At 44.3% G+C, this 24,431-nt stretch overlaps 1 protein-coding gene across 4 annotated transcripts in view; it reads left to right on the top strand.

Moving 5' to 3' along the window:
* Positions 1–13,626, top strand: part of LYN (LYN proto-oncogene, Src family tyrosine kinase) — a 139,757-nt gene extending 126,131 nt beyond the window's left edge. For 2 of the 4 annotated variants that reach the window (XM_033202872.1, XM_033202873.1), the window contains exons 12-13: positions 1,972–2,103; positions 12,129–13,620. In XM_033202872.1, coding sequence (XP_033058763.1) covers positions 1,972–2,103; positions 12,129–12,331 — 335 coding nt within the window. In that variant the 3' untranslated portion in view covers positions 12,332–13,620. Of the gene's footprint in view, positions 1–1,971; positions 2,104–12,128 lie in introns of all 4 variants that reach the window. The other 2 variants (XM_033202869.1, XM_033202871.1) reach the window with 1 other exon arrangement.
* Positions 13,627–24,431: the final 10,805 nt, after the last annotated feature.

Here is a 24,431-nt window from a genome sequence, read left to right on the forward strand (position 1 = left end):
TAAGCAGATTGATTTGATTTGTTGAACATCTCCTGCTTCCATCATGTGTAGGATGGTTCCCCTCCTGCCTCAAGCATATGTTCTTGAACGTGGATTAACTTATCCTTGACCTTAATGATTATCTCTAGCAAAAAGGCAGGCAAAGGAGAATGATCTAAAGAAAAGGAGTTAAAAAAATAATAGCTAAGGCCGGGCGTGGTGACTTACGCTTGTAATCCCAGCACTTTAGGAGGCCGAGACGGGCGGATCACGAGGTCAGGAGATCGAGACCATCCTGGCTAATATGGTGAAACCCCGTGTCTACTAGAAATACAAATAATTAGCCGGGCGTGATGGCGGGCACCTGTAGTCCCAACTACTTGGGCGGCTGAGGCAGGAGAATGGCATGAACCTGGAGGCGGAGCTTGCAGTGAGCAGAGGTTGCTCTACTGCACTCCAGCCTGGGCGACAGAGCGAACCTCCATCTCAAAAAATAAAAATAAAAAATAATAATAGCTAAAATGTATTGAGCATTTATGATGTGTAAATGGGCTTTTCATACATTATTTCATTTATCTTTACAATAATCCCATATGATAGATGTTAATATTATCGTCACTATTCCCAACTTACAGAGGAGGAAACAGAGATTCTGCAACTTTTTGAGGTTCCACAGTAAGTGACAGAGCTAAGATTCAAAGCCGGGAAATCTAACTTCAAAGTATCTGAACTAGAATTGATTACACTGGTTTTATTGAATTTAACAAGCTGAGAGTTTCACAAAAATAACTGTTCTCAGGCAAAGACCATGGCTTAGTGCAGAGTGCATGTTCTAGATCTAACAGCATCCTCTTCCTGGCATATCTCAGGATGACAATAATGATGCTTACCTTCATTGGTAAGTACCATTCATTGGTACCTTCATTACCATACTTGATTGGTGTTTACACTGTGCCAAGCCCACAGATCAACCCATTTAATCCTCACAGCAACCTAGGAAGGTTTTGTTGTTTCCTCAGTTTACACATGGAAGCACCAAAGCTGCACAAAGACAGCAAGTGACTTGCCAGGATCACACCAAGCAGAAAACAGCAGATGCGGGATTCAAACCAGGGCTGTGGGGTGCCCAAGCCAAGCTCCAGCCATGGTCCTGCCTGCTGTCTCTGCACACTGCTGCTCCAGGCAGGCAGTGGGTAATGCAGGAATGTGTGCCATTGCCTCGCATACAACAGACACCCAGGAGATTCTCTACTGTCCTTACTGTTCTTACTCCAATTTCTAATTTGTGTTGGGGACCAAAAAAATGTTAAGCAAAGGCATAATAAAGGCAAAAAAATTTTTTAAGTGGTAGGTAGAAACCCCTAGCCTTCCAGGGTGCCAGAGTAACAGCCTATGCCTGAGTCCCTGCCTTCCTCAAGGGGACCCTGCATGTTCCCTTGGGCTGGGTCTGCCTGTCCCTGGTCAGTTGGCCTCACCAGCTCCTTGTGAGAAGTGTGGTTTCATCACGAGCTCATTCTGTATTTTATACTATGTGTATGTGTTACTTATTCAAAATAAGTAATTGAAATTTAAAAAAAAGAAATCAAAAGAAGAAAGAATGGTCTGGGTGCAGTGGCTCATGCCTGTAATCCCAACACTTTGGGAGGTCAAGGCATGCGGATCAACTGAGGTCAGGAGTTGAAGACCAGCCTGGCCAACATGGTGAAACCCCGTCTCTACTAAAAATACAAAAATTAGCTGGCCCTGGTGGCAGGTAACCCCAGCTACTTGGGACGCTAAGGCAGGAGCATTGCTTGAACCTGGGAGGTGGAGGTTGCGGTGAGCCAAGATCGCACCATTATATTCCAGCCTGGGTGCCAAGAGTGAAACGCCGCCTCAAAAAAAAAAAAAAAAAAAAGAAAAGAAAAGAAAAGAAAATATGGGGTCACATGTTCATGACTTTTTTGTTTAAGCTTAAATACCCAAGTAAGAACCACATATCTTCTTCCTTAGGTGCTAAGTTCCCTATTAAGTGGACGGCTCCAGAAGCAATCAACTTTGGATGTTTCACTATTAAGTCTGATGTGTGGTCCTTTGGAATCCTTCTATACGAAATCGTCACCTATGGGAAAATTCCCTACCCAGGTATGGTTTACTTAGCTATTTACAATCAAGCGGTATAAATGAGAAAAAGTCAGGTTGCATGAAGGCATTAAAAAGTAATAATAACTTCATCTACCCGATAGCAAAGAATAAGCGAGCCAGAACTTGATTGTCATGGGCCAGGAGTGGTGGTTCACGCCTGTAATCCCAGCACTTTGGGAGGCCAAGGCAGGCGGATCAGCTGAGTTCAGGAGTCTGAGACCAGCCCGACCAACATGGAGAAACCCCGTCTCTACTAAAAGTACAAAATTAGCCAGGCATGGTGGCGCACGCCTGTAATTCCAGCTACTCGGGAGGCAGAGGCAGGAGAAATGCTTGAACCCGGGAGGTGGGGGTTGTAGTGAGCTGAGATCGCGCCATTGTACTCCAGCCTTGGCAACAGAGTGAAACTCCGTCTCAAAAAAAAAAAAAGACTTGATTTTTATTTCCACTATCTTTAGCATAAATTGTTCTAAAAGTGCTTAGACACTTCTTTGCCTTCTTATTTTATTGTGTGTTCTTTTTCTGCACTGATTAATTCCACCACATACTAGAATATTCCTGGCATGGTTGTTGGTATTGAGATGAGGATGGATATACACAGAGGCTCCTCCAAGGCAGTCCCCCTGATGGAGGAGGAAACCCACATGGACACGAGGATTTCCATTGCTTCACAATTGGTTTTGTAATAAGTGCCCTGGAGTCTCTCTCTCTTCAGGAAATAACCACCTTTGTTTATCAGTGCGAGGCCCTTCTGCTCTTTAACATACTGGTATCAGTGAGGGCATCATTCAGTATTTATTTCCAGATTCCTAACACCTGAAGCCTGCAGAGCCAGATTCTGTCCATCCCTCCCTTTTTCCATGGTCTGTGCTGGCATGGTTAAGAAGAGGGATTTCGGCCAGGTGCGGTGGCACACACCTGTAATCCCAGCATTTTGGAAGGCCGAGGTGGGCGAATCATGAGGTCAGGAGTTTGAGACCAGCCTGGCCAACATGGTGAAACCCCGTCACTACTAAAGATACAAAAAATCAGCTGGGTGTAGTGTTGGGCACCTGTAATCCCAGCTACTCGGGAGGCTGAGGCAGGAGAATCACTTGAACCCGGGAGGCCAAGGTTACAGTGAGCTGAGATCATTGTCTGCCCTGGCGACAGAGTGAGACGCTGTCTCAAAAAAAAAAAAAAAAAAAAAAAAACCAAGAAGAGGGATTTCTCCCAGAGCTTTCATATTTTCATTCATGTTTGACTATTAACAAAATGTTTGCATGAGGGGAATTTAAAATTAAGTTTTTAATATTTAAATCATTCTCCTATTCAAAAAATATTTGAGTATGCTAGGCACTCTCAGCTGCTAGGATGCCACGGTATCTGCCCATGTCCTTCAGAGTGAATGTTGTAGTGGGGAGAGACTGATGGTTGTCAAACACACAGCAGCTTGTAGGATGGTGAGAGTGATGTGGAGCCTGCATGGAGTAGCTTAGGGATTGACAAGTACTTACAGAACGGGGTGGGGAGCTGCTGGTTTTATTCCATGGTCCTGGCAGCAGCAGGGACTCAGAGATGTGAGGGAGGGAGCCTTGGGCTCTCTGAGGTCTGCATGTCCCCATGGGGAGAGCAGCCAGAGCATGGACTTGACCAACAGGAGCAGGAGGCCAGCGTGGTTTGGGCCTCTGTGAGTATTTGATGGATGGATGGGTGAATGAATGAATGAATGAATGACTCACCTAGGCCATTTGATCTCTAGACAGTCAACGGATGAGAAAGCAGAAGGCTATGGAGCTGAGGGTTAGAGTGGCTCAGGGAGAGACTTACTGGCCATGTAAGAGCAGCCCCTGTTACTCTGCTGTGATGCAAGCCAGGCAAGGCTTTTAGACAAAGCAGCCACACAGTCTGCATGCTCCCATCACTACTGCTGCATGTGGGGATGAGCCACAGAGAAACTGGGGCAGGGACCAGCTCGCAGCTGAAAGCCTTTAGGTGGTGTCTGCCTGCACAGTGGACCGGCTGTCCCAGGAAATCCCTTTAGTGCCAGCATTTCATCTTCCAGCTGCTCTAGACACTGAGGTTAATGAATTAGTATTGCTGCAAAATAGGAAATATATTTCTAATCAGCCCTGATGTCTGATGTTATATATCTCTATCTCCATCTATGCCTACATCTCTTTCTATAATCTGTCTGTAGAGAAAGATTATATAGTCAGATTAGGTATATAATCGGACACCTGATAAAATAAACATATAATCTCATAAAAGAATGTTCTGTGATATGTGTGGTGTGCTGCATGTGACGTGCTGCCATGGCCCCTGAGGCTTGAGAAGGTGATTGAACCCCTCGCTGGTGGCAAAGCTGCTCTGAGCCCCAGATCCGTGTGCCTCACAAGACCCCTCAGCTGATGTGAGCAATGCCCAGGATTTGGAAATATGTGGGGTGAAAAGTCATTTTTTTCAAAAAAGGACCAGCCAGGCGGGCAGCTCACACGTGTAATCCTAGCACTTTGGGAGGCTAAGGCAGGTGGATCACCTGAGGTCAGGAGTTCAAGACCAGCCTGGCCAACATGGCAAAACCCCATCTCTACTAAAAATATAAAAATTAGGCCGGGCGCTGTGGCTCATGCCTGTAATCCCAGCACTTTGGGAAGCTAAGGTGGGCAGATCACAAGGTCAGGAGGTCGAGACCATCCTGGCTAATACGGTGAAACCCCGTCTCTACTAAAAATACAAAAAATTAGCCAGGGGTGGTGGCAGGCGCCTGTAGTCCTAGCTACTCGGGAGGCTGAGGCAAGAGAATGGCATGAACCTGGGAGGCGGAGCTTGCAGTGAGCTGAGATCGCACCACTGCACTCCAGCCTGGGTGACAGAGTGAGACTCTGTCTCAAAAAAAAATAAAAATAAATAAATAAATAAAAATAAAAATTAGCCAGGCGGGCTGGCACACGCCTGTAATCCCAGCTACTCGGGAGGCTGAGGAAGGAGAATCACTTGAACCCAGGAGGTAGAGGTTGCAGTGAGCCAAGATCGCACCACTGCACTCTAACCTACGTGATGGGAGCGAGACTCCATCCAAAAATAAAATAATAAAAAAAGAACCAGTAGAAAAATGGTCAGAATCACAAAAATATATTTCTCTCTATATGGAAGAACCCACCAGAATCCATCAACTGCTCTGTTCCCTGATTGGCTTGTCCGTGGAAGGACTGGGAATGTGAGATGTCTTGAGGAGATCTGGATCAGTAAATTTTTTAGGCACGAGAGTTGTATGTTACAAGAGCCTCTACCATTAGGTTTATAAACATAAGCAATCCTATTTACTTCATATGAGAGGACTTAATTCATAGAGAGCATAGAAATTGGTAAACATTGCCAAAACATGCCATTTTCCACACTGTTATAAAACTGCGTATGGGAGAGAATCCACTGATTAATGGAATTATCTGAAAGTATTTTCTTTACCCAGTAAACTGCTGGCTATGTTTTGTTTGTTTTTAAAGTACTTTAGAAGCTATACAGGCCAGGTGTGGTGGCTGATGCCTGTATTCCCAACTTGGGTGGATCACTTGAGGCCAGGAGTTTGAGACCAGCCTGGACAACATGGCAAAACCCTGTCTCTACAAAAAATACAAAAAAATTTAGCCTGGCATGGTGGCCAACGCCTGTAATCCTAGCTACTTGAGAGGTTGAGGCAGAGAATCGCTTGAATGCTTGAAGCCAGGAGACGGAGGCTGTAGTGAGCCAAGAAGCGCCACTGTGCTCCAGCCTGAGTGACAAAGCAAGACTCTGTCTCAAAAAAAAAAGAAGAAGAAGCCATATCATATACTTAGCTTTGTAAAATAAAAAGGAAATAAAAGAAAGCAGGGAAAACAAAAAAGAAAAAAGAAAGTCACATACAAAGCAAACACATTTTTAGAGGAGAAAGAAAGACTAATATAATATACCAAAATGTTGTTAACCTTGGGTCAAGAGACAATAGATTATATTAATTTTCTTCTTGATGAATTTCTGAAATTTCTAATTTTTTTACAATGATATTTTTATTAAATATTTTATTCTTATCTAAGTAATATATGCACTTTTAAAAAGTAGTACAGAAAGACTTTTTTTTTTTTTGAGTCAGTCTCTCTCCGTCACCCAGGCTGGAGTGCAGTGGTGCGATCTTGGCTCACTGCAACCTCCACCTCCTGAGTTCAAACAATCCTCCTGCCTCAACCTCCCGAGTCACTGGGACTACAGGTGTGCACCACCACGCCCAGCTAATTTTTGTATTTTTAGTAGAGATGGGATTTCACCATATTGGCCAGGCTGGTCTTGAACTCCTGACCTCAGGTGATCCACCCACCTCATCCCCTCTGCAGGGATTACAGGCATGGGCCACCGCACCTGGTCACAAAAACACTTCTAATGAAAAACTGCTCCACACCTGCGGATGCTCCTCAAAGGAATCTACTTTCAGGAATTTTGATTCCTTATTCTAGCATTTGCTGCATATAGTTCCAAATATTCTACTCATAACTTTTATCTCTTAAGTTTTTTCCAGTTATTATTAGATAAGAATATGGCCACATACTTTTATTTTTCATTTATTTGTTTATTTGACAGGGTCTTGCTCTGTCACCTGGGCTGGCATGATCATAGCTCACTGCAGCCTTTAACTCCTGGGCTCAAGTGATCCTCCCGCCTAAGCCTCCTGAGTAGCTAGGACTATAGGCGCATGCCACAACACCCAGCTGATTTATAAATTTTTTGTAGAGACAGGGTCTCACTATGTTGCCCAGGCTGGTTTCTAACTCCTGGGTCAAGTGATCCTCCCTCCTCAACCTCCCAAAGTGCTGGAATTACAGGTGTGAGCCACCATGCCTGGCCAGCCACATGGTGTTAAATTCAAGAGATACAAAGAGGTATAAGCTGAAAGGTCCTCCACTTTATTCCCAGCCACATGATTCTCTCCCCATAGGCAACCAGTGTTCTCAGTTTCTACTCTAGAGACTTCCTATAAAGGGAGTCATACAGTTTTCCCTAGTGTCTGGTTCATTTCACTCAGCATAACCCTCAAGGTCCATGAATGGTGTGGTCCATGTCTTCAGCCTTTCTCCTCACTCCTGGTCTTCCATACCATGCTTTCCCCACCTCCACTTGGGCCCAGCATTCCCTGCATGAAGCTTCTCCATTGTTTCTTCCAGCATTCACCTGGGCACTGCCAAGTGGGCTCCAGGTACTGTCCTGCCCTCGGCACTGGCCTCCCTCCCTCGTGGTGTGTGCTGGCCACACAGTGTGCACCTTCCCGGGGTGAGTTGGGATGGGACACCTTGCCTGTTGTCAGTGCCCCTCTCTGCAGGCATGTTGGTTGCATTTTCTTCCTCTTGGCTCAGACCACTTCTTCCTCTGGCTGCCAGGTGTCTCTTAGCATCATCAGAGATGGAGTTTAAATTTCTGTTTCTTGTTCTCTTTTTTGTTTTGGGATGAATTACAGTAAAAAAAAAAAAAAAGTGGGGAGGAGGCAAAAAGATCTTTACTTCATTATCTTAAAACCAAAACTATGATTATATTTCTCTATAAATTTTATACAGAAAAAAAGAGGGGTCTGGCTGGGCATGGTGGCTCATGCCTGTAATCCCAGCACTTTGGGAGGCCGAAGCAGGTGGATTTCTGGAGGCCAGGAATTTGAGACCAGCCCGGATAACATAGCAAGACCCTGCCTCTACAAAATAATTTAAAAATTACCGGGGTATGGTGGTATGCACCTGTAGTCTCAGCAACTCAGGAGGCTGAGGTGGGAGGATCACCAAGCCCAGGGAGTTTGAGGCTGCAGTGAGCTATGATTGCACCATGTACTCCAGTCTGGGCAACAGAGTGAGACCCTGTCTCAAAAAAAGGGTGGGGGTGTCTTGTTGGGTCCTGGTAGGGGTCTTATTTTACTTTGTTTATACAAAGCGAAAGGTTTGAAAGTGAAAAAATCTTCTGAAGCAGCATGTCTTTTCTGGCTGTTTCTGACCGGATATATCTAGCATCTTAATGCCAGCTGAATGAGAATCAAAAAATTTGTCCTGCCACAAACGCTCACTGTGTTCACAAGCAAAACTCAGAAAAGAATAATAGTAATAATAATTTGCCCTTTTGAAAGGAGTGTGATTGGGTGGGAGACTGTAGTCCCAGGGTATCTGGCTCTTCCTGATACACACACGCAGGGGGCCCTGTGTGACTGAAGATTGTCATAGTTTGTGGTGCAGCTGGGCTCCTCCCTGTCGCTAGCTGTCTGTTCCTTTTCTCTGCTGTGCCACATTTTTCTCTTTCTTCTGCTCCTTTACCAACTTGTAGTCTCTGCTGATTTCTACGCACTCCAGATGCCACCCCCTGCTCCCCACCACCTCCTTCTAGTGAGGACACTGTCCCGACTGGGCTGTGTGTCATTTGAGGACAACGCTCTGTCTTAACTATCTCTGCATGTCTCAGAGCTCAGTGCTAGTTCATGACCCACAGTGAGCACTCAGTAAGTGCTTGTCGAAAAGAGGAAGGATGGAGAGTGAAACTGTGTTCCTTCTAAGGAGATCACCAGCCAACGGGTGTTTACTTTCTTTAACTTAGCAACAGGCCGACGCCAACTATCACATGTAATCTTAGGGTCTGGTTGAGGTCCCTCTCCTCTTCTATTTCTTTCTTTCACAAGACTTGTCATTTAATAGCGGATGTCATTTGTTGCTTTACTTGTACATAAAAAGATAGGCTTCAGATTCCATTCTTCCAATTCTTCTTATGAAGTCGAATTCCCCGAACAGGGGGGAGCATGGCCAGCCTTTACCAGTATCATCGAGAGTCCTTCAGAGCTAGGAGAACATACTGAAACCAGGAAGAAAAAAGCCTGCTATTGGGCTAGGGTGACCTAGAAAGCTTTTTATCTTCTGCTGTGGCTGCATTCTGACCTTTTATGCAAATGAGGTTTCTCCAGGAAGGAAGTGTAAGAGATACTCCAAACTGAGTTTGCAGGTCCAGTTGCTATTTATATTATACTGGATGTTAGTCCTCCCACCATGATCCCAGAATTTCACCCAAGAAAGTAGATGTATACACAGATCTTTCTTCTGAAATTTATCCAAGTGAGCTTGGCTAGTTAAAAGAGCCAGAGCAATGCTGAGGCCGTATCATTTTACAGAGACTAAAACTTCCAAATAAAGAGGATAATACAAATCTGTCTTTGGCTTTGAGCAATGAGAATCAAATGAAGTCTTTTAGTTAGAAAATTCTAGTCACACAAATATTTGAAGATAGACTCAGAATTAGACTCAAGAAAATTGATTCGCTATATAAATAATTCTCAAGAGATCTGAATCATTATAAAGTTTGTGTGGATCTTTCAATTTCAAAAACAAGGGGTCTTCCAAGACAGAAATGATCATGTCTTCTTTCAGGGGTTTAAATTCAGGAAAGGTCACTGTGTCCTTAGATGAAAAAAGGTAAGTTAAAGGCAGAGGATCTCAAAGTTCACTAGCCATAAGGCATTGTGAGAAATACACAGAAACCTACTCTGTATATAAAGCAAATGTTTCATAAAACCATATTGACCTTTCCTACGTGCAGTGCTTTCTGACCTTTTCTGTTTTATTCTGTTATAATTCATTTTTAAAAATACTGGTAGTTGGCTGGATGCGGTGGCTCCTGCTTTTAATCCGTCACTTTGGGAGGCCAAGATGGGCAGATCACTTGAGGTCGGGAGTTTGAGACTAGCCTGGCCAACATGGTGAAACCCTGTCTCTACTAAAAATACGAAAATTAGCCTGGCATAGTAGTGGGCACCTGTAAGCTCAGCTACTTGGGAGGCTGAGGCAGGAGAATCACTTGAACCTGGGAGGCGGAGGTTGCGGTGAGCCGAGATCTCGCCACTGCACTCCAGCCTGGGTGAAAGAGGGAGACTCTGCCTAAAAAAAAAAAAAAAACTAGTAGTACCCTAAAAAAATCAATTTGTTGATCCCAAATTGTTGATCCCAAATGCGGATAGTGCTGCGCAATTTGGAAAACACTGATTACAGAATACATTCAAAACAAGGTTCTGTTTCAAATCTGGTAGAAACCATTTCCCCTAAAGCTGCCACTTATTTTGAATCCTTCCAGTGACCACGGATGGTAAAATACACAGCTTTGAAAAAGAGCTAGCTATGGAAAGGAAATTAGTTGTGAGGAATGGAGCCCCTCTCATGTGGCAGAAATTGTATATACTTTGCATGAAATACAGTCTTCTCTAGAGAAGTTCACATCCTACAGAACAGGGTATCCACAAAATATGCAAAACATACAGGTGTGGATAGGTACTGCTAGATAAGGATATAATTAAAGGATTAATCCCCTTTATCATGCAGGAAAATGTTATTATTATAATCTTTTTTACCCCTTAAAGCTATTCTCAGGATCAAAGATTGACAGTTCAGTTTCTGAATTACTCTGAGACATTTGACCACATTAAAAAATCCTCTATTACCAGGCCTTTTGCAGAGCTCTAGAGGAGTAATGAGCACCTTACTTCTCTCCTGGAGGTCAAGAATATGCAAATCCAGAGTCAGAGTGAGCTGTCACTCTGGCCAGGTACTGCAGATTGGAACAGTTAACTGTGTCTGTGAAGTAGCTCCACTTGAGACTATGATTGGGGTTCAGTTTTCCTCCTCAATTAATATCTTGCTCTTAAAAGACAGTGACATCCACAAGTTATGTAGCACAAACTACAGACAAGTGTCCTTCAGATTAACTGAACCATCATTATTTTCCAAATTAATCCCTAAGTTTTTAACTATTTGGCAAGTATGTAATCAATTGGTCAGGCTGACTTAAGGATGTTGACTTTAAGTAAATGAAAATACCAATTATTAAATGAAAAGCCAATTTTTGAAAAATGTCTGTATAAGATAAATATATGGTAAAATTATTTTTTTTTTTATAAATACACTACAGGTTGAAGCTGAGAGAATGCTACCCCACAAACGTAATTAAAGTTGAGAGTTAGGATTGAATTTAGGTGACTTATGTGAAATGTCGGGCAAGTCCAATATCCTTTTGTTATTAAAGAGAACTTGGCTGTGGCTCCTACTTAACAAATTTTGGCAAACTGAATGCTGTCTTGATCCCCTCCATACTAAAACTTATTTATTGAGTTGCTTGCAGAAATTTCCTTAGCTTCTATATTAGTTGGCAAGGGCTGCCATAACAATACAACACACTGGGTAATTTAAACAACAGACATTTATTTTTCCAGGGTTCTGGAGTTTCAAAGTGCAAGGTCTAGGTGCTGGCCGGGTTGGTTTCTCCCGAGGCCTCTCTCCTAGACTTTTAGATGGCCGCCTTCTCCCTGTGTCTTCACATGGCCTTTCCCCTGTAGTAATCTGTGTTTCTAATCTCCTCTTATAAGAATATTAGTCATATTGGATTAAGACCCACCCAAATGGCCTCATTTTATTTTATTTTATTTTATTTTATTTTATTTTATTTTATTTTATTTTATTTTATTTATTTTTGAGACGGAGTTTTGCTCTTGTTACCCAGGCTGGAGTACAATGGCACGATCTCGGCTCACCGCAACCTCCACCTCCTGGGTTCAAGGGATTCTCCTGCCTCAGCCTTCCCTAGTAGCTGGAATTACAGGCGTGCGCCACCACGCCCGGCTAATTTTGTGTTTTTTAGTAGAGATGGGGTTTCTCCATGTTGGTCAGGCTGGTCTCAAACTCCCGACCTCAGGTGATCCCCCCACCTCAGCCTCCCAGAGTGCTGAGATTACAGGCATAAGCTACCGTGCCTGGCCCTCATTTTAACTTAGTTACCTCTATGAAGGCCTTATCTCTAAATATGGTGCAGTCAATTCTGAGGTGTACTGAGGGTTAGGACTTCAAGCTACGAATTTTGGGAGGATGCCGTGCAACCCCTAACAGCCTCAGTAAAGCTTGTTTCAATCATGGTTACAGGACGTGAGGAGCAAAAAACCACTGCAGTACCTGACCCTCTGCCAGGTTTCTAAACGGCATGGTTTTTTGTTTTTGTTTTTGTTTTTCCCACCCTAGGGAGAACTAATGCCGACGTGATGACTGCCCTGTCCCAGGGCTACAGGATGCCCCGTGTGGAGAACTGCCCAGATGAGCTCTATGACATTATGAAAATGTGCTGGAAAGAAAAGGCAGAAGAGAGACCAACATTTGATTACTTACAGAGCGTCCTGGATGATTTCTACACAGCCACGGAAGGGCAGTACCAGCAGCAGCCTTAGAGCACAGGGAAACCTGTCCGTCTGGCAGGGGTGGCTGCCTCATTTAGAGAGGAAAAGTAACCATCACTGGTTGCACTTATTATTTCATGTGCTGGGATCTTCTGCCATGCCTGGATCCTGAAATGGAGGCTAAATTACTCAGGAAGAACACCCTCTACATGGGAAAGTATTCTGTACTCTTAGATGGATGCTTCACCCAGTTGCAACTTGGACTTGTCCTCAGCAGCTGGTAATCTTACTCTCCTTGACAACGTCTGAGTGCAGCCTTTTGAGAAGAAAACACCTATTCCCTCCAAAAATACACCCAGCTAGCTCTGTGTTTACAAATGGACATAGGACTCAAAGTTTCAGAGACCATTGCAATGAATCCCCAATAATATCAGAACTAAACTCATTTATAAAGCTAAAATAACCAGATACATAGCATGACATTTCTTTGTATTTTTCTCTATGCTTTGGCTTACTTGTTAAAAAAAAAAAAAAAAATTACTAATCCAACCTGTTAGATTTTGCAGGTGAAGTCAGCAGCTTAAAAATGTCTTTTCCAGATTTCAATGTTGTTTTTTTTTCCTACCTCCCAAAATCTGAGACTGTTAAACATTTTTCTTCCATGAACACTGCTCAGACCTGCTAGACATGCCACAGGAGTGGCGTGCACATCTCTGTCTCTTCCAGCAGGAAGAGCCCGTGAGCACACACAGCTGCTGTGCCGTCCAATGTGCACCTGAGGGCACCGGGCTCACCTGGACCTCCCAGGAAAGGGAGAAGAGCCTCAGAAACTGCTCTGTGTTTAGAAGGAATATTTTTAAGGGTCCAGCTTTTTCATTTCCACAATTTCCTATATCCAGATTTGTTTTGACAGTGTAGTTTAGAAGAACTAAGATTCTAATCTCTGAAGAACCTTATAGGGCCTTCTAAAACATAAGAGTTTCCTTTGTTGCTTCAAAGATTTGAACATTATGTTAAAGATCAAGTATTAATTTTAGTTGTACTCTAGAAAGTTAAAGTGCCACATTTGGGGCTATTTTTATGATTCAGCAATCTTTTCTAAATTGTGTAGCATGTGTATGAGACTATTTATACCCAAGGACATGAAGGAACGTAAGTGACTAGGAGGCTCTAGTGAGCCACGGTGGCGGGAGGTTCAAGCGGTTTTGTTTACTGAATTTTTCTCCTGTAAGCTTTGAATGGAAACTTCTGTATCACATTATGTGTTTCACTTATGCCGTCGTGTACATACCTAATATTTCTATTTTTGATTTTATTTTAATACACCTCGTCCAATAACATCTCAAGCTTTTTATTTGTGTTTACATTTTCAGCTGTGGTCAGTGTAAAAACTGGTCATCAGCTGGGGGTGGGGTGGTTAGAAGTGATTCAGTAGAGCTACATGCTTTAAACTTGCCCGAGTTCTACCTCCTTCCTTTGAGCATTTCAGATTGGAGAACCAAGGAGTTGATCACCTCAACGCCTGAACATCCGTTTATGGGGGCCAGATAGAATTTGTTTTCAAATAGGCTTAACAAGCATCATTAAAATTTCATTCTGTGTGTTTTGTTTAGGCTTGAGGTGCTTAGAAGATGGGATAAAATATTCTACTTTTCTCTAAATTTTAACTTCGTTTCCTATGTGATTTTTTTTAAATGTCCTTTCTAAAATATTCTAAAATTATTGATTCACAAGTGCCATGTTCACAACGATAGAATATTATCATTACATAATGTCTGCACAGTTGGTCCCTGGATTCATGGTGGTAAGTTTTCTGTGTACACCCCCTGCTCGCATTTTATTTCAGAATCACAAGTATTACCCAATATGTTACATGGAGTGGAACTATACAGAATCCCTAAGGCAAAAAGAAGTCTCTAGAAAATGACTAAAGTTTTTTTTTTAGCATAACAAATTTATTTAAAGAAAATTATTAAATTTATCTTCACCTTGTTTTTCTTCTCCCACTTCCTCCTCTTCTTACCATTTTCCACTTGACTTTCCCTCTCAATCAAGCATGTGATCCTTCCCTCCATGTGGGCCTGTCACCAGCTTGGGCCTCATCTCTGGTGTCCATCATGTGTGGAAGTCACATGTTCCCTTGATGAACAGCACACACAGTCTCTTTCCTTAGCTATAGGTTTCTAGCCTCCCTGTGACAGACAGGCATAATGAGGGGCTGAGTAGGTGTTTGTAGCATTTTAGGGTCTCCGATGGTGTGCAAAATGGCTCATGTCATCACACCTCAGGTTATCGTACAGAACTGGAAAGACAGAATCCATACTCCCTACCTCCAAGATTCTGACTTAGCTGTTGTGCAGTGGGGGATGTATGTCAGTCTATTTTAAAAGCTTCCCCAGTCAACTAGACTTAGTGGCTCATGCCTGTAATCTCAGCACTTTGGGAGGCTAAGGCAGGAGGATCACTTCAGCTCAGGAGTTAGACACCAGCCTGAGCAATATAGCAAGTCCCTGCCTCTACAAAAAATTTTAAAAATTAGCTAAGTGTGGTAGCACACAGCTGTGGTCATAGCTACTTGGGAGGCTGAGGTGGGAGGTTTACTTGAGCCCAGGAAGTCGAGGCTGCAGTGAGCAATGGTCACACGACTGCACTCCAGCCTGAGTAAGAGTGAGACCCTGTCTCAAAAAAAAAAAAAACCCAGAACCAAAAATCCCTTCCCTGGTGAATATAATGTATGCTCAGTCTTGAGAGTCACCACTTAGTTTGACCCATATTGCAAAGCCCAGCCTTCTTTTTCCTCAGATGGTTTCATTTCTCAAAGGGGAGTGGAAGAGAAGGAAGGAGGAAAAAAATGTGCCTTCCTTCTGGTGAACACAAAGCTCACTGAACCTAAAGGAGACTCACAGGCTGAAAACCGGTGTCCTTAGTAGTAGGGGCCACATGGGGCTTCCGTGGCTCCTCCAGGCATACCTCCCGAGATTCTGCAGAATCCCCTTGCAGAAAGTACTTCTGATGAGCCACTGGGAACGTGTACTGTCCAATCCCCGTTCTAGGGGAAATTCACTGCCACAGAAGCCAGCAGCCCTGGCTGTCCCAAGGGTGCATAAAAGGATAATAAATAAAAGGAGGGAATTAATTTTGTTGCCTACACCAGGGATAGATCGAGGGCACTGAGAGCATCGTAAGTATAAACTCATTTCCAAATCAGCTTGTGGGGTCGGCTTTCTCTCTGTTTTTGTTGTTGTTGTTGTTGTTTTGTTTTGTTTTGTTTTGAGACAGAGTCTCACTTTGTCATGCAGGCTGGAGTTGCAGTGGTGCGATCTCAGCTCACTGCAACCCTCCCCTCTCTGGATGGAGCGATTCTCCTGCCCTAGCCTCCCTAGTAGCTGGGACTACAAGCACACACCATCTCGCCTGGCTAATTTTTGCATTTTTGGTAGAGATGGGGTTTCACAATGTTAGCCAGGCTGGTCTCGAACTACTGACTTCAGGCAATCCGCCTGCCTCGGCTTCCCAAAGTGCTGAGATTACAAGCATGAGCCACTGTGCCCGGCCGGGGTCTGCTTTCTCTTTATTCCCCTTTCTCTCACAAACTACATCCAGGGGCAGTAGCTGCTGAAAAGGACCCAATTCTGCAACCTCAGCTTCTGACACCTTCAAATAAATTAAATATTGGTCCTAGGGCTCATTCCCCAGTTCTTCTGTCTGTCACTGCCAGGTTCTACAGCCGGTTCTCAGACGTCTCCTGCTTCCTCAGCCAAGAACACCTGTCAGATGAGATCAAACCACCCAGCTTTCCTGTTAGCATCTTCCTTTATTTTCCACTTCTGGTTGGTGGAAGAGAGATTGTAGTTCTCTATTCCCTATATTTTAACGCCACAGATATTTCAGATTAGGTGAAGTCTTGCTGTATTTCCTGATGGAAATGGTAATTATAAACATACAAAGATACCCACACACACATCCTTTACTCAGGGCCCTCCTGTACTTTGGCAAATTATAAAAATTATCTCTAACTCACACAACAACCCAGGAAGATCTGGACAATGCTATCGCTGTTTCACAGCTGAGGATCGGGAGCGTTTAAAGCCACAGAAGGAACAGACTGGCTTCACTTCATATTGTTTCCTTGTGAAATAAAACCAGTGAAACATCTTTGTGTAGAATCTCCCTGACTCCGTTGAGTGTTCTGAGTAGGCAAGGGTATTACTTTCAAGATGTACTACTTGAGCCCACACAGATGGGAGGGGAAATTTTTCCTTAAGTAATTTTATTTGGGAAGAAAAGTCATGCGAGATTTTAACTTGCCATTCACACTTTTTTTAAAGACAATTTGTAGAGACTACACTTCAGAATAAAATGTTTTGGCCAGGTATGGTGGCTCACACCTATAATCCCAACACTTTGGGAAGCTGAATCAGGACGATCACTTGAGGCCAGGAGTTTGAGACCAGCCAGGACAACATCATGAGACCCTGTCTCTAAAAAAAAAAAAGAAAGAAAAAAATAGTTAAGTTTCAGCCGGGTGCGGTGGCTCAAGCCTGTAATCCCAGCACTTTGGGAGGCCGAGACGGGCGGATCACGAGGTCAGGAGTTCGAGACCATCCTGGCTAACACGGTGAAACCCCGTCTCTACTAAAAAATACAAAAAAAGGCCGGGCGCGGTGGCTCAAGCCTGTAATCCCAGCACTTTGGGAGGCCGAGACGGGCGGATCACGAGGTCAGGAGATCGAGACCATCCTGGCTAACACTATGAAACCCCGTCTCTACTAAAAAATACAAAAAAACTAGCCGGGCGAGGTGGCGGGCGCCTGTAGTCCCAGCTACTCGGGAGGCTGAGGCAGGAGAATGGCGTGAACCCGGGAGGCGGAGCTTGCAGTGAGTTGAGATCCGGCCACTGCACTCCAGCTTGGGTGACAGAGCGGGACTCCGTCTCAAAAAAAAAAAATACAAAAAAAAAGCTAGCCGGGCGAGGTGGCTGGCGCCTGTAGTCCCAGCTACTCGGGAGGCTGAGGCAGGAGAATGGCGTAAACCCGGGAGGCGGAGCTTGCCGTGAGCTGAGATCCGGCCACTGCACTCCAGCCTGGGCGACAGAGCGAGACTCCGTCTCAAAAAAAAAAAAAAAAAGTTAAGTTTCAATAACATTTATGTTCCATTTCATAACATGAGTATGTACTAAAACTGATAAAAATTTCATCCCAAAAAGTTTTAACTTGATAGACATGTTAAGAGGAAAGCCTTCCAATTTAATTTCCTCTATTAAATACTTCAAGTCAGAGTGCCAAAAAGTGTCACAGAATTCCCAAGATGGCCACAGATATTCACGGATCTTGAATATTTCTCTTTAAGGGGGAAATGACAGGGAATCGTGGCGGCCTCTATCTCTAGGTCTTTGGAAGGCCTTTAGAAGTAATCTAGATTGGCCAATGTTCAATGTTAATGCAGAACTTTTAGAAATAAAAGAGGCCTTAATCTACAGCCCCCAAAATAGATACCATGTCACACGGCAAGAAAATGATCTGGTTTTTTTTGTTTTTTTTTTTTTTTTATTGTTAGACTTAAGCTGGGCTTTGACAATAGGTCCTTTATCCTGTATCTGCCACCCTTAGGGTCAGGTATGTTTTTGATTTCAGGTTTTTTAAAAAAAGATTAGGGCCGGGCGCGGTGGCTCACACCTGTAATCCCAGCACTTCAGGAGGCCGAGGCTGGTGGATCACCTAAGGTCAGGAGTTCAAGACCAGCCTGGACAACATGATGAAACCCCGTCTCTATTAAAAATACAAAAAAAATTAACTGGGCATGGTGATGCGTGCCTGTAATGCCAGCTACTCAGGAGGCTGAGGCAGGAGAATGGCGTGAACCCGGGAGGCGGAGCTTGCAGTGAGTTGAGATCCGGCCACTGCACTCCAGCTTGGGTGACAGAGCGGGACTCCGTCTCAAAAAAAAAAAATACAAAAAAAAAGCTAGCCGGGCGAGGTGGCTGGCGCCTGTAGTCCCAGCTACTCGGGAGGCTGAGGCAGGAGAATGGCGTAAACCCGGGAGGCGGAGCTTGCCGTGAGCTGAGATCCGGCCACTGCACTCCAGCCTGGGCGACAGAGCGAGACTCCGTCTCAAAAAAAAAAAAAAAAGTTAAGTTTCAATAACATTTATGTTCCATTTCATAACATGAGTATGTACTAAAACTGATAAAAATTTCATCCCAAAAAGTTTTAACTTGATAGACATGTTAAGAGGAAAGCCTTCCAATTTAATTTCCTCTATTAAATACTTCAAGTCAGAGTGCCAAAAAGTGTCACAGAATTCCCAAGATGGCCACAGATATTCACGGATCTTGAATATTTCTCTTTAAGGGGGAAATGACAGGGAATCGTGGCGGCCTCTATCTCTAGGTCTTTGGAAGGCCTTTAGAAGTAATCTAGATTGGCCAATGTTCAATGTTAATGCAGAACTTTTAGAAATAAAAGAGGCCTTAATCTACAGCCCCCAAAATAGATACCATGTCACACGGCAAGAAAATGATCTGGTTTTTTTTGTTTTTTTTTTTTTTATTGTTAGACTTAAGCTGGGCTTTGACAATAGGTCCTTTATCCTGTATCTGCCACCCTTAGGGTCAGGTATGTTTTTGATTTCAGGTTTTTTAAAAAAAGATTAGGGCCGGGCGCGGTGGCTCACACCTGTAATCCCAGCACTTCAGGAGGCCGAGGCTGGTGGATCACCTAAGGTCAGGAGTTCAAGACCAGCCTGGACAACATGATGAAACCCCGTCTCTATTAAAAATACAAAAAAAATTAACTGGGCATGGTGATGCGTGCCTGTAATGCCAGCTACTCAGGAGGCTGAGGCAGGAGGATCACTTGAACCCAAGAGGCGGAGGTTGCTGTGAGCTGAGATCATGCCACTATACTCCAGCCTGGATGACAGAACAAGGTTTCGTCTTGAAATAAATAAATAAATAAAAATAAAAACAAAAAAATTAATACAGTGAGTATATTGAATATTTGGTGGTAAAGCCTCAGTGAACACTGAGGAAGAAATCTTTTTTGTTGTTTTGTTTTGTTTTGAGATGGAGTCTTGCTCTGTCGCCCAGGCTTGAGTGCAGTGGTGAGATCTCAGCTCACTGCAACCTCCACCTCCCGGGCTCAGACAATTCTCCTGCCTCAGCCTTCCTAGTAGCTGGAATTACAGCCATGTGCCACCATGCCCAGCTAATTTTGTATTTTTTAGTAGAGATGGGGTTTCACCATGTTGGCCAGGCTGGTCTTGAACTCCTGACCTCAGGTGATCCACCTGCCTCAGCTTCCCAAAGTGCTGAGATTACAGGCATGATCCAGCACGCCCAGCCGAGGAAGAAATCTTTAATCAAAACATATCTGCATAAAAATGCCTGAATATTCACACTAAGTGGAATGACTCTAGCCTATAAATAGCTTCGGCTCAGCTTTTGCCACCAAATGAGTTCTTAAAAGATCATTTGGTTTGTAGAGTCTTTTGGATTTCAGCATTATGGATAAAGGCATGTCGACCTGCACCCCAACAGCTTGAAGAATATGCAAGACCTTTTAGTCTCAGGGGTGGATTTGATTCAAACGGAGGACATCCAGATTGTGGTCCAGAAAAACCCATTTTATGTATCCACATTCAAAAATGCAAAAACATGTACGCTGATAATCATATGTGTATGCTATTAACCATATAATCTCTGATCAAATACTGCCCTGGCATACTCTGAGATGTAGCGGTCCAGGTGGGGGGTGAATCTGGTGGTTTCAGCTGACCACAAGAGCACCCAGCATGCTATGGGAGCTCAGACCACGAAGAAGCGCAGTCCTGGGCTACGTCAGGAGCGCTGAAAGGCCACGCGCACGAAGAGATGCTCCTTTGTTGCATGGAAGTCAGACCACACAGGAGCTAAATCACTGCTGTAAAGACCCGATCTCCAATTGCAGTCACACTTGGAGGCACTGAAGCTGAGGACTTTGATGTATGAATTGTGGGGACACATTCAGCCCACAACACCCAGTCTCTCAGAAAACAGAGGCAACTAGAGCACATCAGACTACGCCAGAGCGTGAGGACGCCAAGCTTTCCCCAACTCAGCCCTAGCCTCCTGTGGGGACAGTTCACAGCCTAGTCACTGCCACGGCCCCTTTTGCAGCCCAGCCACAGGCCCTGGGCCTGGCTGGCCCATGTGAGCCTCCCTGAACCTGGGTTTACTGAAGACTTGCTCTGCCTGGTTTGGGGACTGTTGCATCTCAACTCAGAAAAATGATTTGAGGCCAGACACGGTGGCTCATGCCTGTAATCCCAGCACTTTGAGAGGCCGAGGTGGGTGGATCACCTGAGGTCAGGAGTTCAAGACCAGCCTGACCAACATGGTGAAACCCCATCTCTAAAAAATACAAAAATACAAAAATTACCCAGGCATGATGGCAGGTACCTGTAATCCCAGCTACTGGGGAGGCTGAGGAAGGAGAATCGCTTGAACCCAGGAGGTGGAGGTTGCAATAAGCCACGATCACGCCATTGCACTCAAGCCTGGGCAACAGAGCAAGACTCCATCTCAAAAAACAAAAAATAAAAGATTGGTGAGTGCACATTGGATTATGTTGTTCCTAGCAAGTCGAAAGGGGTATCACTAAAATCACTGCAAGCACTGGGTAGTGATACAGTTTACAAGAAGGAAATATGATTGTGGAGGCCAGTGCGGTGGTGCGGCCTCACTGGCTGCTTCGTGGGGGCTTAAAACCAGGACAGTTTAAGCCAGAGAGAGAAGCAAGAGAGGGGCAGCATCACCTCAAATACTCCTTTGGCTCCCTGAGCAGGTGCCCCGCTGGGCCTGTCAGCTCCTCAGGCAGCAGGACCCCAGCTTCAAATGGGATGGTGGAGTCGCAACTGGGCGAGGGCTGTGCCACCCCCTTGATAGCCACTCATCTTTCTTCCCGTCATGGAAAAACACTAGGTACACACGTGTGTCAGTCACATTCTTGCACCTACATAGGCAGAGGTAGTAATTACTGTCCCGTGTGATCACCTTCCATTATGTCATTATTCCAATGGGCATGTAAATATTCCAGGCTTTTTTTGTTTTTTTTGTTTTTTTTGTTTTTTTTTTTTTTGAGACGGAGTCTCGCTCTGTCACCCAGGCTGAAGTGCAGTGGCCGGATCTCAGCTCACTGCAAGCTCCGCCTCCCGGGTTCACGCCATTCTCCTGCCTCAGCCTCCCCAGTAGCTGGGACTACAGGCGCCGCCACCTCGCCCGGCTAGTTTTTTTTTTTTTGTATTTTTTAGTAGAGACGGGGTTTCACCGTGTTAGCCAGGATGGTCTCGATCTCCTGACCTTGTGATCCGCCCGTCTGTTTTTTTTTTTTTTAAATAAAATGATTTTGGGAGCCAGAACTCTTTGCTATTATTTTCTGGCACAATCCTCAGAGACTGCGTATTTTGTTGTCAGTGTTTTTGTTTGAAACCATTTACCTTTCCTAAAGAAACCAGAACTCTTGGACAGGAAATAGGAGTGATTCGTTCTCAATTATGGAAAATGTATAACAATAGAATGCCATAATTTCATGTATCAGTTTATTCAGTCAACTAATATTTATTTATTGGCCAGGCAAAGTGGCTCACGCCTATAATCCCAGTACTATGGGAGGCCGAGGCTGGTGGGTCACTTGGGCCCAGAAATTTGAGACCAGCCTGGGGAACATAGAGAAACCCCATCTATACTAAAAAAAAAATTACAAAAATTAGCCAGGCATGGCGGTGCACACCTATAATCCTAGCTACTTGGGAGGCTGAGGCACGAGAATCGCTTGAACCCAGGAGGTGGAGGTTGCAAAGACCTGAGATCATCCCACTCCACTCCAGCCTGGGCGATAGAGAGAGACCCCATCTCAAAAAAAAAAGAAAAAAACAAGTATTTATTATCTAAAATAGAGACAGGATCTCACTATGTTGCCCAGGCTGGAATGCAGTAGCTATTTACAGATGAGATCCCACTACTGACCAGTACGGCAGTTTTGACTTGCTCTGTTTCCAACTTAGGCTGGTTCACCTCTCCTTAGGAAACCTGTTGGTCTCCTATTCCCAGGAGGACATGAAATTGATGACAAACTTAGTGCAGACAACTGATAGGCATAGCACACTACAACCCAGAATTCCTGGACTCAAGCGATCCTCCTCCCTCAGCCTCCCAAGTAGCTGGAACTACAAGCAGACCACTACACCCAGTTATTTATTTTATTTTATTATTATTATTATTTTTGAGATGAAGTCTTACTCTTGCCACCCAGGCTGGAGTGCAATGGCACGATCTTGGCTCACTGCAACCTCCACCTCCCGAGTTCAAGTGATTCTCCTGCCTCAGCCTCCCCAGTAGCTGTGATTACAGGCATGAGCCACCAAGCCTGGCTAATTTTTATATTTTTGGTAGAGATGGGGTTTCACCATCTTGGCCAGGCTGGTCTCGAACTCCTGACCTCAGGTGATCTGCCCACCTCAGCCTCCCAAAGTGCTGGGATTACGGCATGAGCCACCACGCCCGGTCCCCAGCTATTTATTTTTAAGACAGGTTCTCACTCTGTCATCCAGACTGGAGTGCAGTGGCACAATCGTACCACATTGCAGCCTCGAACTTCTGGGCTCAAGCAATCCTCCTACCTCAGCTTCCCAAAGCACTGGGATTACAGTTGTGAGCCCCTGTCCCCAGCTTGTATTCATTGATGACCTACTGTGTGCCAAGCCCTGTGCTGGGTGATGGGACTAGTTGGAATGTACAGTGATTTAGGGTATAATAATCTGTTTTGGTCAACGATGATGGTCTCGTAAGAATACAAAGGACCTGACAAATAGCCGTCATAATGTCTGTCTTACCTGTTTCTGACAATGCTGGTATAAACAAACCTAGTGCATGGCCAGTCATATGAAAGTACAGTGTGGCTGGGCGCAGTGGCTCACGCCTACATCCCAGCACTTTGGGAGGCTGAGGTGGGCAGATCACGAGGTCAGGAGCTCGAGACTAGCCTGACCAATATGGTGAAACCCAGTCTCTACCAAAAATACAAAAATTAGCTTGGCATGGTGGTGAACGCCTGTAATCCCAGCTACTTAGAAGGCTGAGGCAGGAGAATCGCTTGAACCCTGGAGGTGGAGGTTGCAGTGAGTCAAGATCATGCCACTGCACTCCAGCCTGGGTGACAAGGGGACACTCTGTCTCAAAGAAAAAAAAACAAGAAAGAAAGTACAGTGCATAGGATTGTGCACAGCACATAATACTTGATAATGATAATAAACAACAGCTCCTGCTTTCTGTATTTACTGTACTATACTTTTTATTGTTATTTTATTTTATTTTTAGAGACAGAGTCTCACTCTCTCATCCAGGCTGGAATGCAGTGGCGCCATCTTGGCTCACTGTAACCTCTGCCTCCCGGGTTCAAGCAATTCTCCTGCCTCAACCTCCTGAGTAGCTGGGATTACAGGCACCTGCCACCACACCCAGCTAATTTTTGTATCTTTAGTAGAGACAGGGTTTCACCATGTTGGCCAGGCTGGTCTCGAACTCCTGACCTCAATTGATCCACCTGCCTCAGCCTCCCAAAGTCCTGGGATTACAGGCGTGAGCCACTGCACCCAGCCTTTATCATTACTCTAGAATATACTCCTTCTCCCTCAGGCAGATCCTCCAGGGGGTGTCCAGAAACAGCACTGTTATCACAGGAGATGACAGCTGCATGTGTAGCTGCGAAACAAGATGTGGAGGTGGAAGACAGTGATATTGATGATTCCCGACCCAGTGCAGGCCTAGGATAATGTATGTGTTTGTTTGTTTCTTCTTGTTAAAAAAAACAAGAAGGTTTAAAAGGTTAAAACTTTTTAAAAAATAATTTAAAAATAGAAAAAACGTATAGCATAAGGATACACAGAAAATATTTTTGTATAGCTGTACAATGTGTTTATATTTTAAGCTAAGAGCTATTACAAAAGAGTCAGAGTTTAAAATGTTAAGTTTATAAATTTAAAAAGTTATAGTAAACCAGAGCTAATTTATTATTGAAGAAATAAATTGTTTTCATAAATGTAGTGTAGCCTAAGTGTGCAGTGTTTATAAAGTTTACAGTGGTGGACAGTAATGTCCTAGGTCTTCACATTCACT

This window comes from Trachypithecus francoisi, unplaced genomic scaffold, assembly GCF_009764315.1.
Source record: "Trachypithecus francoisi isolate TF-2019V2 unplaced genomic scaffold, Tfra_2.0 Lachesis_group7, whole genome shotgun sequence".
NCBI lineage: Eukaryota > Metazoa > Chordata > Mammalia > Primates > Cercopithecidae > Trachypithecus > Trachypithecus francoisi.